Source organism: Anoplopoma fimbria, unplaced genomic scaffold (assembly GCF_027596085.1).
Source record: "Anoplopoma fimbria isolate UVic2021 breed Golden Eagle Sablefish unplaced genomic scaffold, Afim_UVic_2022 Un_contig_12645_pilon_pilon, whole genome shotgun sequence".
Taxonomy (NCBI): Eukaryota; Metazoa; Chordata; class Actinopteri; order Perciformes; family Anoplopomatidae; genus Anoplopoma; species Anoplopoma fimbria.
Window position 1 is genome coordinate 15,275 of NW_026552596.1, and position 16,084 is coordinate 31,358.

Sequence of the window (16,084 nt, forward strand, 5' to 3'; positions counted from 1 at the left end):
TATCGATCAGAATTAGCATTAAGCTAGGTTTCGTGAGCGGGTCTTCTAGAATACCCTGGAGCCGGGAAAATTATGAGAGAATACGCCCATTGGCTACAAATCCAAATATTATTGGTTGATCAAATTGTCAATCCAAACGTACGCTCTCATTACGTTCAATTGTCAGGGCATTCTATCAAAGCAATAGAATACCCTGGATGGACGATATTCTACCCAGAGACACGTAGAGAAAAATATCTGATTGGTTGCATTTTTTTCCCAACATTAAACCACTCGAATAAGCAAAGCATGGACGGAAAACAACAGAAACAAGTCGGCATAATTTTAAATTTTATTTTATTTTATTAACAGAATTAATCAGATATGTTTTTTATTTTTTTGATCTGAGGATTCAAGGGCCTTCTCTAAATACCTTGAAGGCCCTGACATTTCGCCACTGTTAAAAACACACCACTAACAAAGGTCCAGGTCAGGCCTCCGGTAATAAGTTGCTTGATAGTTACAACCAGGCCCTCTCCTAGTGATGGCCCTTCATTTACGTCTTCATAAATATGCTTTAATGAAATAAAACCCACAGACTTTGACATAAAAATGAAGACATGATTTGTCCTAAGAAAATGCAGTTTGTTTTTTATGTGAAGCTAATGTTTGAGCTCAAGTGTCTTCAGACCCACTGTCAATAGATCAGTGGGTGAGGGAAAACAAAGGAATCAACAAACCGGATGAAGAAAAAGGTGCAAACCCTTAGCAGAGTTTAGGAAAAGCCAGTAGCCATATCACACTCCAAAATGGGTGAGTTTTCAACTTGAGGTCTGTTTGAGTGAGATATGTAGCATATGATGATGTCAGTTGACAAAAAATAACCTCAAAATGCCCAGTTCTACTTGAAAATGCTGTAAAGAGCTCAGAGGAAGAGTGCTGAATGGGAGGTAAAATGTTGAGCAGCAGAGGGTGCTCTTTGACCAGATTAGATACAGGTCTTCAAGATGCCACATCACCAGAGCAGAACTTAAATGCAGGTCTGCAAAGAGTAAGTAGGGGGACGGCATCTAGGCCCTCTTTTCCAGTATTGAAATATGGCTCGTTGGTCTAGGGGTATGATTCTCGCTTTGGGTGCGAGAGGTCCCGGGTTCAAATCCCGGACGAGCCCTGACTTTTAACAATGGGTTTCATCGGGTATAACAAAAAGCGTATGATTAACAGAAGTCGAAAATCACTGAAAAGTGCTGTAGTCAAGACATCCATTGGAATTCACTGGCAAATTTACAGTGTGTGTAAAATGTTGCCAAATACACTTGATGCTTGACTTAGTGCCATGATTCAACCAAAGCTTTCTTTTATTAATGTCTACTAACTTATATGTCTCATTGAATAGTACACATCCACATTAAAAATGTAGCCTCTGCATTCAACCCATAGTGGTATTAGGATCAGTGGGCAGTTAGAGGGTATGGTGTCTTGCTCATGGGCACTGGCTGCTGACAGACCACATTGTGTACCTGGTCACTACTACTAGGACTTGAGCCGATGACCCTCAGATTGCCATGGCATGTCCCCAAAAGAGCAAGCTACTATTACACCTTTCGTGCCTCTTCTAGTACACTGATTAAAATATAATTATACAAATAAAATATAAACAAAGATACGATAGGTGTAAAATGAAATAATAAATAGAGTGCATACAAAATATGAAACATGGTTACAAAAAGGTGAATAGTGGATGGTATTGTCAGCAACAACAGATGAGACGTCTCTCAGGAGCCTTGGCTCCAAATACATTGCTATCAATTGCTTAAGCTATTTGACCCTTTCACTTAAATAACAAATATGTCAACGCAGCCAGCAAACATTACAATTACTTTTTTTCACATGATAACACACTAAATCTACACATAAATCACAGTTACTGAGACTGACTCTCAGAGAGCCAAACCTCAGCTCAAGTGTACAAAACTCTAAACACATTTTTTCTGCTTTGCACCCAATTTGCAATTCAACATGGCACTTTTTGAAACACACTGCACACAGTTCTCTACCTAAGACACAAGAATCTGACATAAAGTCTATTTTTTTGCAATTTCGAAAGACTTGCACCATCCAATATGCAACATCCATTGACCAATTGGCCGATACACGTGCCACCTTGCGAAACACCTTAATACTTGGTTGTTGACCCATCAATCAGGTTGTATGCACTATAAAAAGACCACAGGTGAGTATCTATTTACTACAACAACAATGGAAGCCTGCATAGCAGTGAGTTTTCAAAAACATGCATAGGCTGCTGTTCTGATTTGCTGCTGTTCTGATTTGCAGTGCAAAATGCAACCTTTGGAAATGCATCGGTGTACTGATTGATTTTTCAGTGTGGAGAGAAATACATGTTTTCATCAGTGTGCAGTACTGCTAGTCTTGTGTGTTGTGTTTGTTTAATTTATTCATGTGCTTCACTCTAACAATAATGCTGAAAAATCTGACTCAGACTATATCCTTAAAAAGGTGAAAATATTAAAAGTATTTTTGATTGAGCACAGGAGTGTGTCATTTGTTTAAACAGGATCAGATCGTAACAGCCAATATACTGTATGTGCCACGCGGTGACGATATATAAGGTCCTACTTGTGTTTGTGCTTGTGTGAATCGGGTGTTTTGTTTTGACAAATGAGCTCTATTTTCAAAATTGTGCTTAAATGATTGTAAACTATAAAATTCACGTGGCTTGTCCTATCTTATCAATAAGGAATAAAATTACAAAATAATTTTTACATAAAAAAACGAACAATTTAAATTGAAGGCATCCTCAACAAGAAAACACTTTAGCAGACTATGTGAACGTCAGTTGTATGTGTAGTTGTATGGGGCACTAAATTTAATAATAAAGACTCCCAGCGGAGTGGAGGAGTCTTGCCACTGGTCACAAGCCCACTATTCCACTCACTTTCTGTAACCACTGGAGCATGAAAGCATGGTGGAATTAGCTAGCTAACTAGCCAGCTGCTAAATGACTTACATTTAATATTTGAATGCTTCATCTCCACACTCTAGTAACAGGGTAGGAAAGAACATTGCTATCGCCAGATATTCAGTCATTAACACTGATTCACCAGATTATGTAATTTGCTGAAAGATTCATTTCAAGTACACAAAAAGAACAGAACAGGCTTTTCCTATGACTGTTACGCAACTCACTGGTACAGAAAATGCATCTTAAAGCAAAAACGATAGATGCTGTGGGGAGAGTAGAGGAGCAGTCTGATAAGAGGATGTTAATATTGTACTTTAGACTTATCTACTGCACAAATGACAAAAATGGGCAATGTAGGAGAATCTAGGCAAATTCACTCATCAGTTGGACTGATAATTTGGTCAACCTTAATGTGTCAATGAAGATTAAAAAAATTAGCAGTCCTAAAAATCCAAGTGATGATAATCTGGAGAAAAAACAAGAAAAAAATATCAGAAGCAATCTTCTTAAACAGTTTATGAGAACATTCATCTGTGATGAAAACTAAGAAAAATACAGGCAAAGCTAAACATGGCAACATGTTTCCGAAATAGGACCTGCTCCTTTCTACTTTGAACTATTTTTCACAGGTACAGCTCATGGTCAACTTTAGCTCAAAGCTCATGGAAACATAAAATACTTTTAGAAACACACCACTAACAAAGGTCCAGGTCAGGCCTCCGGTAATAAGTTGCTTAATAGTTACAACCAGGCCCTCTCCTAGTGATGGCCCTTCATCTGCGTCTTTATAAATATGCTATAATGGAATAAAACACACAGACCTTGACTTAAAAATTAAGACATGATTTGTCATAAAAAAAATGCAGTTTGTTTTTCATGTGAAGTTGATGTTTGAGCTCACTTGTCATCAAACCCACTGTTGAAAAATGCTGAGGGAAAACAAAGGAAACAGCAATCCGGATGATCAGAAAGGTGCAAACCCTTAGCAGAGTTTAGGAAAAGCCAGTAGCCATATCAAACTCCCAAAGGGGTTAGTTTTCAATTTGAGGTCTGTTTGGGTGAGGCCATCCAACATACCGTGAGATATGCATCAGATGTTGAGGTCAGTTGCCAAAAAACCCCTCAAAATTGAGGCACAGTTCTACATGAGAAGGCTGTAAAGAGCTCAGAGGAAGAGTGCTGAATGGGATGTAAAATGTTGAGCAGCAGAGGGTGCTCTTTGACCAGATTAGATACAGGTCTTCAAGATGCCACATCACCAGAGCAGAACTTAAATGCAGGTCTGCAAAGAGTAAGTAGGGGGACGGCATCTAGTCCCTCTTTTCCAGCATTGAAATATGGCTCGTTGGTCTAGGGGTATGATTCTCGCTTAGGGTGCGAGAGGTCCCGGGTTCAAATCCCGGACGAGCCCTTAGTTTTAACCAATGGATTCCATCGGTTATGATTAACATCAGTCAAACATTACTATATAGTATTATAGATAAGACATCCATTGGAATTCACCAGTATATCGTGCAAATTTAGAGTGTGTGTAAAACTTTGCCAAATACACTTGATGCTCGACTAATGATTCAACCAAAGCTAGATTTTGTTAATGTCTACTAACTTATATGTCTCATTGAATTGTACACATCCACATTAAAAATGTAGCCTCTGCATTCAACCCATAGTGGTATTAGGATCAGTGGGCAGTTAGAGGGTGTGGTGTCTTGCTCATGGGTACTGGCTGCTGACAGACCACATTGTGCACCTGGTCACTACTACTAGGACTTGAGCCGATGACCCTCAGATTGCCATGGCATGTCCCCAAATGAACAAGCTACTATTACACCTTTCGTGCCTCTTCTAGTACACTGATATAATATAATTATACAAATAAAATATGAAAAAAGATACGATATGTGCAAAATTAAATATTGAATAGAGTTTCAAAAATATGAAACATGGTTGCAAAAAGGGGATGCAGGTGAATAGTGGATGGTATTGTCAGCAACAACAGAGGTGAAGTCTCTCAGGAGCCTTGGCTCCAAATACATTGCTATCAATTGCTTAAACTATTTGACCCTTTCACCTAAATCACAAATATGGCACCGCAGCCAACAAACTTTACAATTACAGTTTTTTTCACATGCTTCCAAACTAAAACGACACATAAACCACAAAACTCTAAGCACATGTTCTGCCTTGTACCCAATTTGCAATTCAACATGGCAACAGTGAGTTTTCAATAACATGCATTTTCAATTGAGAAAAAACTTTTTTGACTCCACAATGATTGTGTGTGGAGAGAATTAAATGTTTTCATCAGTGTGCAGTACTGCTAGTCTTGTGTGTGGTTTGGTGAATTTATTCATTTACTTCACTCAATAAAACCCAGAATATATAATTTGAAAGGTGTAAATATTAAAAGTGTTTTTGCTTGAGCACTGCAGTGTGTAATTGGTTTAAACAGAATCAGATCACATAAGCCAATATATGTATAATACAGTGACAAAATAGTTTCTGTAATGAAATATTGTCAGGTGTTCTGCTGTTTGTGTTTGTGCTTGTGTGAATTGTGTGTATTGTTTTGAGAAATGAGCCATGTTTTCAAAATTGTACTTAAATTATTGTCAAATCCACTTGGCTTGTCCTATCGTATTAATAAAGAATAAGAATATTAAATAATTTGTCCATTTAAAAAAAAAAAAGAGTCAATCCTTATAGGCATCATAAACATAAAACATGTAAAGTCATCATCATGTAAGACCGTTAACAGGCTTCATGAACGTCACATATGTGTCTTAGTAGTATGGGGCACTACATTTAATAATGAAGTCTCCCAGCGGAGTGGAGGAGTGACTGTTAGACCCAGCCCTGCCAGTGGCCACAAGCCGCTAATCCGCTCACTTTATATAACCAATGTAGCATGAAATCATGATGGATGCTAAACAGCTGCTAATTATGGAAATTTAACAATTTAATCATGCCCAGACCAGTAACAGCGTTACATTGCCATTACCAGATATTTAGTCTGTAACACTGATTCACCAGATAATGTATTTTGCTGTAAAGCCAGCAGCCATATCACAATCCAAAATGGATGAGTTTCAACTTGAGGTCTGTTTGAGTGAGGCCGGCCCACTTACCATGAGATATGCAGCAACTGTTCATGTCACAAAATAACCTCAAAATTGAGGCACAGTTCTATATTAGAATGCTGTAAAGAGCTCAGAGGAAGAGTGCTGAATGGGATGTAAAATGTTGAGCAGCAGAGGGTGCTCTTTGACCAGATTGGATACAGGTCTTCAAGATGCCACATCACCAGAGCAGAACTTAAATGCAGGTCTGCAAAGAGTAAGTAGGGGGACGGCATCTAGTCCCTCTTTTCCAGCATTGAAATATGGCTCGTTGGTCTAGGGGTATGATTCTCGCTTAGGGTGCGAGAGGTCCCGGGTTCAAATCCCGGACGAGCCCAGATTTTAATTGATGTGTTTCAATGGGTAGAACAAAAACTATTCAAAAAGTGAATGATTAACATTAGTCAAAAATCACTGAAAAGTGATTCAACATGGCACTTTTTACACAGTTCTCTACCTAAGACACAGGAATCTGACATAAAGTTGTTGTTTTTTTGCAATTTCGAAACACTTGCACCATCCAAAATGCAACATCCATTGACCAATTGGCCGATACACGTGCCACCTGGCAAAACACCTTAATACTTGGTTGTTGACTCATCATTCAGGTTGTATGCACAATAAAAAGACCACAGGTGAGTACCTGTTTACAACAACAATGGAAGAAAGCATAGCAGTGAGTTTTCAAAAACATGCATAATCAATTGAAAAAAAAATGTTTTGACTCCACAAATTATTTTGCTGTGACCACAACTGCTGTTCTGATTTGCAGTGCAAAATGCAACCTTTAGAAATGTATCGGTGTATTGATTGATTTTTCAGTGTGGAGAGAAATAAATGTTTTAATCAGTGTGCAGTACTGCTAGTCTTGTGTTTTGTGTTTGTTTAATTTATTCATGTACTTCACTCTAACAATAATGCTGAAAAATCAAACCCAGACTATATCATTAAAAAGGTGGAAATAATAATTGTTAATTTTTTCAAACAGAATCAGACCATAACATTCAATATACAGTGGTTACGGAAAGTATTCAGACCCCTTTAAATCTTTCACTCTTTGTTTCATTGCAGCCATTTGCTAAAATCGAAAAGCAACCCATCTTGACAGAAAAAAACAGAAATGTAGAAATTTTTGCAAATTTATTAAAAAAGAAAAACTGAAATATCACATGGTCATAAGTATTCAGACCCTTTGCTATGACACTCATATTTAACTCACATGCTGTCCATTTCTTCTGATCCTCCTTGAGATGGTTCTACTCCTTCATTGGAGTCCAGCTGTGTTTAATTAAACTGATTGGACTTGATTAGGAAAGGCACACACCTGTCTATATAAAACCTTACAGCTCACAGTGCATGTCAGAACAAATGAGAATCATGAGGTCGAAGGAACTGCCCAAGGAGCTCAGAGACAGAATTGTGGCAAGGCACAGATCTGGCCAAGGTTACAAAAGACTTTCTGCAGCACTCAAGGTTCCTAAGAGCACAGTGGCCTCCATAATCCTTAAATGGAAGAAGTATGGGATGACCAGAACTCTTCCTAGACCTGGCCGTCCAGCCAAACTGAGCAATCGTGGGAGAAGAGCCTTGGTGAGAGAGGTAAAGAAGAACCCAAAGATCGCTGAGCTCCAGAGATGCAGTAGGGAGATGGGAGAAAGTTCCACAAAGTCAACTATCACTGCAGCCCTCCACCAGTCGGGGCTTTATGGCAGAGTGGCCCGACGGAAGCCTCTCCTCAGTGCAAGACATATGAAAGCCTGCATAGAGTTTGCCAAAAAACACATGGAGGACTCCCAAACTATAAGAAATAAGATTCTCTGGTCTGATGAGACCAAGATTGAACTTTTTGGCGTTAATTCTAAGCGGTATGTGTGGAGAAAACCAGGCACTGCTCATCACCTGCCCAATACAATCCCAACAGTGAAACATGGTGGTGGCAGCATCATGCTATGGGGGTGTTTTTCAGCTGCAGGGACAGGACGACTGGTTGCAATTGAAGGAAAGATGAATGCGGCCAAGTACAGAGATATCCTGGAAGAAAACCTCCTCCAGAGTGCTCAGGACCTCAGACTGGGCCGAAGGTTCACCTTCCAACAAGACAATGACCCGAAGCACACAGCTAAAATAACAAAGGAGTGGCTTCGGAACAAGTCTGTGACCATTCTTGACTGGTCCAGCCAGAGCCCTGACCTAAACCCAATTGAGCATCTCTGGAGAGACCTGAAAATGGCTGTCCACCAACGTTCACCATCCAACCTGACAGAACTGGAGAGGATCTGCAAGGAAGAATGGCTGAGGATCCCCAAATCCAGGTGTGAGAAACTTGTTGCATCATTCCCAAGAAGACTCATGGCTGTACTAGCTCAAAAGGGTGCTTCTACTCAATACTGAGCAAAGGGTCTGAATACTTATGACCATGTGATATTTCAGTTTTTCTTTTTTAATAAATTTGCAAAAATTTCTACATTTCTGTTTTTTTCTGTCAAGATGGGTTGCTGAGTGTACATTAATGTGAAAAAAAATGAACTTTTTCGATTTTAGCAAATGGCTGCAATGAAACAAAGAGTGAAAAATTTAAAGGGGTCTGAATACTTTCCGTACCCACTGTATGTGCCACGCGGTGACCTTGTATAATAAGGTCCTACTTGTGTTTGTGCTGGTGTGAATTGTGTGTTTTGACAAATGGTATTGGTAAACAGACTGTACTTGTATAGCACTTTTCTAGTCTTCTGACCACTCAAAGCGCTTTCACATTACATATCATTCACCCATTCACACCCATTCATACACTGATGACAGGGGCTACCATGCAAGGTGCCACCTGCCCATCAGGATCTATCTAATCATTCACACCCATTCATACACCGATGGCACAGCAACTCAGGGTTAAGTGTCTTGCCCAAGGACACGTCGACATGGACTGCCGGAGCAGGGATCGAACTGCCGATCCTCTGATTGGAGGACGACCCTGCTCTTCACTGAGCCACAGTCGCCCACAAATGAGCTCTATTTTCAAAATTGTGCTCAAATGGTTGTAAACTGTAAAATTCACGTGGCTTGTCCTATCTTATCAATAAAGAAGAAAACACTTTGGCAGACTATATAAACGTCAGTTGTATGTGTGTAACTTGTATGGGGCACTAAATTTAATAATAAAGACTCCCAGCGGAGTGGAGGAGCCTTGCCACTGGCCACAAGCCCACACAAGCATGGTGGAATTAGCTAGCTAACTAGCCAGCTGCTAAATGACTTACATTTAACATTTTAATGCTTCATCTCCACACTCTAGTAAGCGTAGGAAAGAACATTGCCATCGCCAGATATTCAGTCGTTAACTGTGATTCACCAGATTATGTAATTTGCTGAAAGCTTAATTTCAAGTACACAAAAAGAACAGAACAGGCTTTTCCTGTGATTGTAACGCAACTCACAGGTACAGAAAATGTGTCTTAAAGTAAAAACAATAGATGCTGTGGGAGAGACGAGGAGCGGAGTCTGATAAGTACGTTAACATTGAAAAATCCTCCCTGAACCTATTTGGCTCACTGCTATGTTGGCCTTCATTGTTGTTGTAAACAGGTACTTTTGTCTTTTTTTAGTGCTTGCATCCTGACTAATGAGTTGAAACTCAAAGAATCAGGTCTTTGGCCAGGTGAAACGGCTATCGGCCAGTTTGTCCATGGGTATGTACGGCATTTTAAATAACAGTGTTTTGAAATGACAAACAAGTGACTTTATGTCAGATTCCGGTTTCATATGTAGAGAACTGTGGTCAGTGTGTTCCAGAAAACGCATGTTGAATTGCAAATTGGGTGCAAAGCAGAAAATTAGTTATGAGTTTTGTAGACATGAGCTGAGTTTCATTTTTTTTTTTTCAATTGACCCATTTCAATAACTATGCTTTATGTGTCAATTGAAAAAAAACCTTGATCTTGATCGGCGATCGCCGCACAATGCATGCCGGTTAGATTTGTGTCCCACTTGGTCCCGACTTGCACTGACGTCATGAACACGTGGGCAACGATAACCTCACGACAGCAAGGCGGCCGCAGTTTTTAGAGCCAGGCGCCGCAGTTGCTCTCCACCAACTGCATGACCCAGTGCAACGCCTTGCTGTTTCCCGATGAAAGAGCTGATTGGCTCTTAGTTTTGACAACAAACACTACGTTTTGTAAAACATTAATATTATCTGTGTAATTGTAAGATTTGACGCTAGATTGTTGGCTAGTGGTTCGACGTTGTGCAATAATGTGGCTGATAATAATACTAATAACTAATAATACTACTAATAATAAGAACAATAATAATATATAAGGTTATTTATTTATTATCTGTAAATAAAGATTTTTATTGAGAAAGCCTAATTCCAATTTGATGTCAGATTTTTTGCAGTCAAATCTGGAATGTGTGAAGTCCATAGATTAAAGATTGTGAAGCATCCGAAAACGTTTTAAAAGGAGAGCACAATTGTCACTGATGGAAACTTGCGGTGTTGCTTTTCCTCCGTGTGTAGCCTATTTATGTAACTGTGATGTTTTGACTGTTGGGTCAGTTTTTCAATTTCTAAAATTTACGGTTGTATGATTTAGAAATTACACTACCTTCAGGTGTATTTATTTATATAAATGTTTAAATAAATATGACATCCAAGAACTAAAATATGCCCAATCTTATATCCTCAATTATAATAATGACATAGTTCAGTAAATAAGAAGATATCCAAACGTAGTCTGCAAACTACAGGTAGCCTATAAATGTAACGAACAGGATGTAAACATTTCAATGACTTCCTGTGTTTTCACTGAAGGCATCTGAAAACTGTCCGACTTGATCGCAGTTTTTTTCAACGCCCCCTGCTGCTGCCGCTGCTCTCGTCCTCGTTCCAGGCGAGGCACAATTAATTACGAACGAACCTAATGACAATGTGACGATAAGGAAATACTCCAGCATGTTATATGATGTGCCATTTGTAATACCAGGGATGTGTAGTGGAGGAAGGATACAAAGTGCCAGGTCAAAAATAGTTAAGAGGGTAGTGGCCTTTTCAGCAGAATTGATTACAGAGTAATGAACACTAATTAAAACAACAAAGATAATTCATTAAATATTCAGTGAGCAAACATAAGTTTTAATATACAAAGAGTCCCAGGGTGGAGGTCTGTTGGACTCTAAGTCGACAGTGTTTCTTTTCGTGAGGTCTGTAAATCGGGTTCATCCCTAAAATTCATCTAAGGTCATGATCATTTTTGGGTCTTGGTGGAAACACATTTGATGAAAATGATAAATAAGACACAAAGTGAGTTTTAACAATGTTCACAAGGACTGTGTTTTTGTTCTCCCAGCCATTTCACAACCTCTTCTTTTATCTCACTTTCTTTCTTTATCAAAGTTTAATTGACAGCAGTCTTTCCGGGGTTTACATTTCTTTTAAAAAAAGTCTTGTTTTGCTATAAACCAATCCACATTCCTTGAGTTTTATTTTGGGTCAGTCTAGCACCTGATGCATGCTTGTACCGAGGTTAAACTGTTGCTGCTCCACAAACCATAACAACTCTTTTAAGAGCCATCTCACTTTTCACAGAGGAGCTCATTCCTCTACTGTCAAGGCATGTTTTACTGTCAATGACAGCAGATCAATGATTGAAGAAATGCTAGTTTTACTTAACTGATGTTACGTATGTACTTCTACTTGAGTACTCTTTTGAATGCAGCTCTTATACTTGTAATTGAGACAATATTTATATTGTTGTATTGTCACTTTTATTCAAGGATCTGAGTCTGATCTAATTATTCACCTTGTTTTTCATATTCTAAAAAAATATGACTTGTATCTCTGCACCAAAGTCATTCAACATGTGTGTCCATATCTGTCTGGTTAGAAAATCTTTAAATCCTACCTGTGTTTTTGCTTGTTCCCTCCTTTTCAATACTGAAAAAGATAATCCCCAGTTGCATGTTAGTTCTTGTTTTTGACATTCTGATGTCTCATCATAATTTAAGAAGTAAAGATGCATTTCAACTCTTAAATACTGTCTTTTAACTCAATGTATTTCTGCTAGACATGCTGCTATTGTTTTATTTATTTTTTATTTGCATTCATTGCTTTTCCTCTTTTGTCTGCTAGTTCATTACTCTCCATCCCAATACGACCTGGATTGGAAATTCATTTTTAATCTGTAATAACAACAGCCACTCTGTTTTCAGTGCTTTCAGAATCACCTGTTTGAGTAACACTAAAATACTTTTGTGAGTCGTGTTATATACTTTCATTATACTACAAAGAATTAATCGCTTTTCTTTAATAACCAACCTCCAACAAAGTTTCATCATAAATGTGAGGTGGGGCGACTCATGAAGCCACAGTAGAGCTTCTCTGAACAGAGTGAGTCTTAAACATAACCTCACTGTTTGACAGCTAAAAGGCAGTTGATGCAAATTTTATGGAGACCTATAGGTTTGTTCTTATGCACATTAAAAATATGTCTAATGCAGGTACAGAGTGGATCCTCACTGCTCTGATGATTATAAACAATATTTTGAAATGAGTCAGGGGACAAATAATGAACTACAAAAACTTTAAGTGAGAGTTCCTTTTAGATTAATTGATGTAACGCACGACACACACACATTTTCACAATTTTGGATTCTTCAGCTGTCCAAAATGAGGGTCAGGGATGTTAAGGACTGACTCTATGATCCCAACTGTCCATAATTGTGTTTGCACACAGTGATATTTAGTGTTGTTCAATGCTTTACCAATCAGATTTGAGCTCACATAGGCCACAAATGAAGCAAATCCATACTATCTAAATGCTTTCCCATTTCATTATCAATCATGACATCAATCATGGAGCTCTCAATGTGACCACTGGTGTATTTCATACAATCGTGCCATTTACAAATGTGAGCTCACCAAACTGCCTGGCCACTTAGCTGCGGCTGAGTCCAGCAGTTTGTTAACAGGTAGTTCCTTTAGTTGTTATTGTCAAGTAAGTAAGTAAGTAAGTAAGTAAGTAAGTAAGTCACATCCAGATTGTCTTTGATAGTGTACTTTAGAATCATTTTAAAGTCTGAGTCGGCTCCCTAACTGTTCTAGCTGGCATGTCTATAAGCCAAAAGCCTTATAGGACACATGCATCCCTGATTAATGCTGTTGTTCAGTATATGGCGCTAATTGAATTATCAATTGTCATGCAAATCCAAAGAAGAGGAAAAGCCTCGCCCATGTCTTCTATCACGTCCGCAGACCGAATTGAAATACCTGGGAACCCCTCAGCAAAGCACATCATTTTAGAAGACATTGACCAGTGAAAATGAGCGGAAGAGGCAAGGGAGGAAAAGGACTCGGTAAAGGAGGCGCCAAGCGTCACCGTAAAGTCCTCCGTGATAACATCCAGGGCATCACCAAGCCCGCTATCCGCCGTCTGGCTCGCCGCGGTGGAGTGAAGCGTATCTCCGGTCTGATCTACGAGGAGACCCGCGGTGTGTTGAAGGTCTTCCTGGAGAACGTGATCCGTGATGCCGTCACCTACACCGAGCACGCCAAGAGAAAGACCGTGACCGCCATGGATGTGGTGTATGCTCTGAAGAGACAGGGACGCACTCTGTACGGCTTCGGGGGATAAACACTGAACGATCTTTACTATTAAAGAAAAGGCCCTTTTAAGGGCCACCAAATCATTCAATATAAAGTCAGTTTTCCCCAACTACCTCATTACACCATTATTTTAAAATAGTGTTTTATATGATGACTATTTATGTATATTAGTAGTACTCTAATGTTGTCTACCTATGTTGAACACACTTATTGTAAGTCGCTTTGGATAAAAGCGTCTGCTAAATGACTAATGTAATGTACTCCAAGGCAGCATCAGACAGATAATGAAATCCTACATGATAACCTAATCATGTGGTACGCTACCTGTATAAGGTACCGTAAAACTTTTTCAAAACTAAGTCCTACATTCAGTGGATAAAAAACATTTTCTAAATGCTTGTTTTAACGACATTCAGTTTCTTTCACTTCTATGGAAAGATTTCTTTAAATGTCATGAAATAAACCAGACTCAACTATGAAAGTCTGATCCTGTTTTAGTTTGTTAATTGGAGACACTAATGCTGCGATGTCAGTAATAATTCGGAAGTACTAACCACCGCATTTACCATTCATCTTGTGTCAGCTGACAAATAATTGCCATTTGTGCAGCCCAACAAATCAAGTTCCTTGTATTAGGCCATAGACACGTAGAAAAAAATATGGGTATTTCCAGTGAATGTTTATAACTTGTGCACATTGACAGGAAGCATTCATGAAAATGTATCATCTTTACATAGAATGTAACAAGAGAATAAAACTTGTTAAACATGTTAAGTGCATTCAACAAGTGTGTTAACATTGTAATGCAATAAAATATATTGTTTTAACACTGCTATGTTAAACGCTATGCTATGTGAAACTGGTTTTATTAAGCTATTGAATGAATGCTAATATTTGTAACACTGTATAACTCTTTTTTGAAGGAAGTCCAAATGATAATTTCAGTCAGCACTAAAGTTAAATCTCAGCGGAATGCACAGATTATGCCTCTCTGCTGTTTGACACGGATAAAGCATCAATGAAACAGTGTCATTGTAACATTTAAAGCGTGACGTTGCTCTCCCAGTCAGACGGCAATTATTTGTCAGATCATTAATGGTATAACTATTTATATATAAAATGTACTTTTTAGAAGAGGACATGTTCCTTCTCACAGTGTTCAGCTCTGATAGTAATTCTGGCTAAAATGCACCATAAGCTTCGGCCATCATCAGTGTGTTTGCTGCTCCAAGAATAACTTCAGTTTATTAAAAACTGATCAGTGTTAGATAGTTATTTTTACATTGTGGTCCCGAACAAACATGTGGGCCAGTTGGAAAACAACTTTTGACGGAGCTCTGATACATTTAAATCATTTTAGGAGAGAAATTAGAGGGAAAAGTCGCTCATCAGTGCTGTCCACGGCGGTAAGTAGGTGAGGTTTGGAGGCTCCTCAAACAAAATACAGAGATCATCAGAGCTCTACATGACTTCAATATGAAGAGAAACATGTCCGCTATCGGCTCCCTTCACTGTTAGTCTTCAGTACTTCTTCCACATTCAGTTTTTCCTCTTTTATCGGTGAAGAGAAAACACAAGTGACTCTGCTTTCAGAGTGCACAGAGGAGCCACGAGCTGGGTTGAGTCTCCACGGTTCTCATGGTGTGTTTAAGTGCAGCCCCCTGCTCTGAGCTCTTCAACAGTCAGACAGACTCTCTGTTACCGTGAGGACGAACACATCAACGCTACAAAATGGCAGAAGTAGCTCCAGCTGCAGCTCCCGCTGCGGCCAAAGTAGCCAAGAAGAAGGTGTCCAAGCCGAAGAAGACTGGTCCCAGCGTCGCTGAGCTCATCGTTAAAGCTGTGGCCGCATCCAAGGAGCGGAGCGGCGTGTCTGCGGCCGCCGTCAAGAAGGCTCTGGCCGCCGGAGGATACGATGTGGATAAGAACAACTCCCGGGTCAAGACCGCCATCAAGAACCTGGTGACTAAGGGGACTCTGGTCCAGACCAAGGGGACCGGGGCCTCTGGCTCCTTCAAGATAAGCAAGACGGCTGTCGAGAAACCGGTCAAGAAAGCCGCTCCTAAAGCCAAGAAGCCCGCAGCTAAGAAACCCGCAGCGGCCAAAAAGCCCAAAGCAGCGGCAGTAAAGAAACCAGCAGTCGCTAAGAAGTCACCGAAGAAGGCGAAGAAACCCGCAGCGGCCAAGAAACCAACAAAGAGCCCCAAGAAGGCGACCAAGAGCCCCAAAAAAGTAGCAAAGAGTCCCAAGAAGGTGGTCAAAAAGGCCCCCGCACCCAAGAAATCCCCCGCTAAGAAGGCTGCCAAGCCCAAAGCAAAGAAGGCAGCACCCAAGAAGAAGTGAGCTGTTATCTCAACAACAATCACTCCGATAAAAGGCTCTTTTAAGAGCCACCCACATCAT

At 39.6% G+C, this 16,084-nt stretch overlaps 2 protein-coding genes and 3 non-coding genes across 5 annotated transcripts; all 5 read left to right on the top strand.

The window, feature by feature from the left end:
• Positions 1 to 1,078: 1,078 nt before the first annotated feature.
• On the top strand, positions 1,079 to 1,150 carry trnap-ugg (transfer RNA proline (anticodon UGG)). Its single transcript has one exon. It is a non-coding gene; the product is annotated as a tRNA-Pro (tRNA).
• Positions 1,151 to 4,304: 3,154 nt separating this feature from the next.
• Positions 4,305 to 4,376, top strand: trnap-agg (transfer RNA proline (anticodon AGG)). The gene has a single exon. It is a non-coding gene; the product is annotated as a tRNA-Pro (tRNA).
• Positions 4,377 to 6,349: 1,973 nt separating this feature from the next.
• On the top strand, positions 6,350 to 6,421 carry trnap-agg (transfer RNA proline (anticodon AGG)). The gene has a single exon. It is a non-coding gene; the product is annotated as a tRNA-Pro (tRNA).
• A 6,963-nt stretch (positions 6,422 to 13,384) lies between these two features.
• Positions 13,385 to 13,805, top strand: LOC129116088 (histone H4). The gene has a single exon (XM_054627156.1). It carries the CDS (start codon positions 13,398 to 13,400, stop codon positions 13,707 to 13,709), a length of 312 nt encoding a protein of 103 aa, XP_054483131.1. The 5' UTR covers positions 13,385 to 13,397; the 3' UTR covers positions 13,710 to 13,805.
• Positions 13,806 to 15,069: 1,264 nt separating this feature from the next.
• LOC129116087 (histone H1-like) lies at positions 15,070 to 16,070 on the top strand. The gene has a single exon (XM_054627155.1). The coding sequence runs from the start codon at positions 15,413 to 15,415 to the stop codon at positions 16,022 to 16,024; it is 612 nt and encodes a 203-aa protein (XP_054483130.1). The 5' UTR covers positions 15,070 to 15,412; the 3' UTR covers positions 16,025 to 16,070.
• Positions 16,071 to 16,084: the final 14 nt, after the last annotated feature.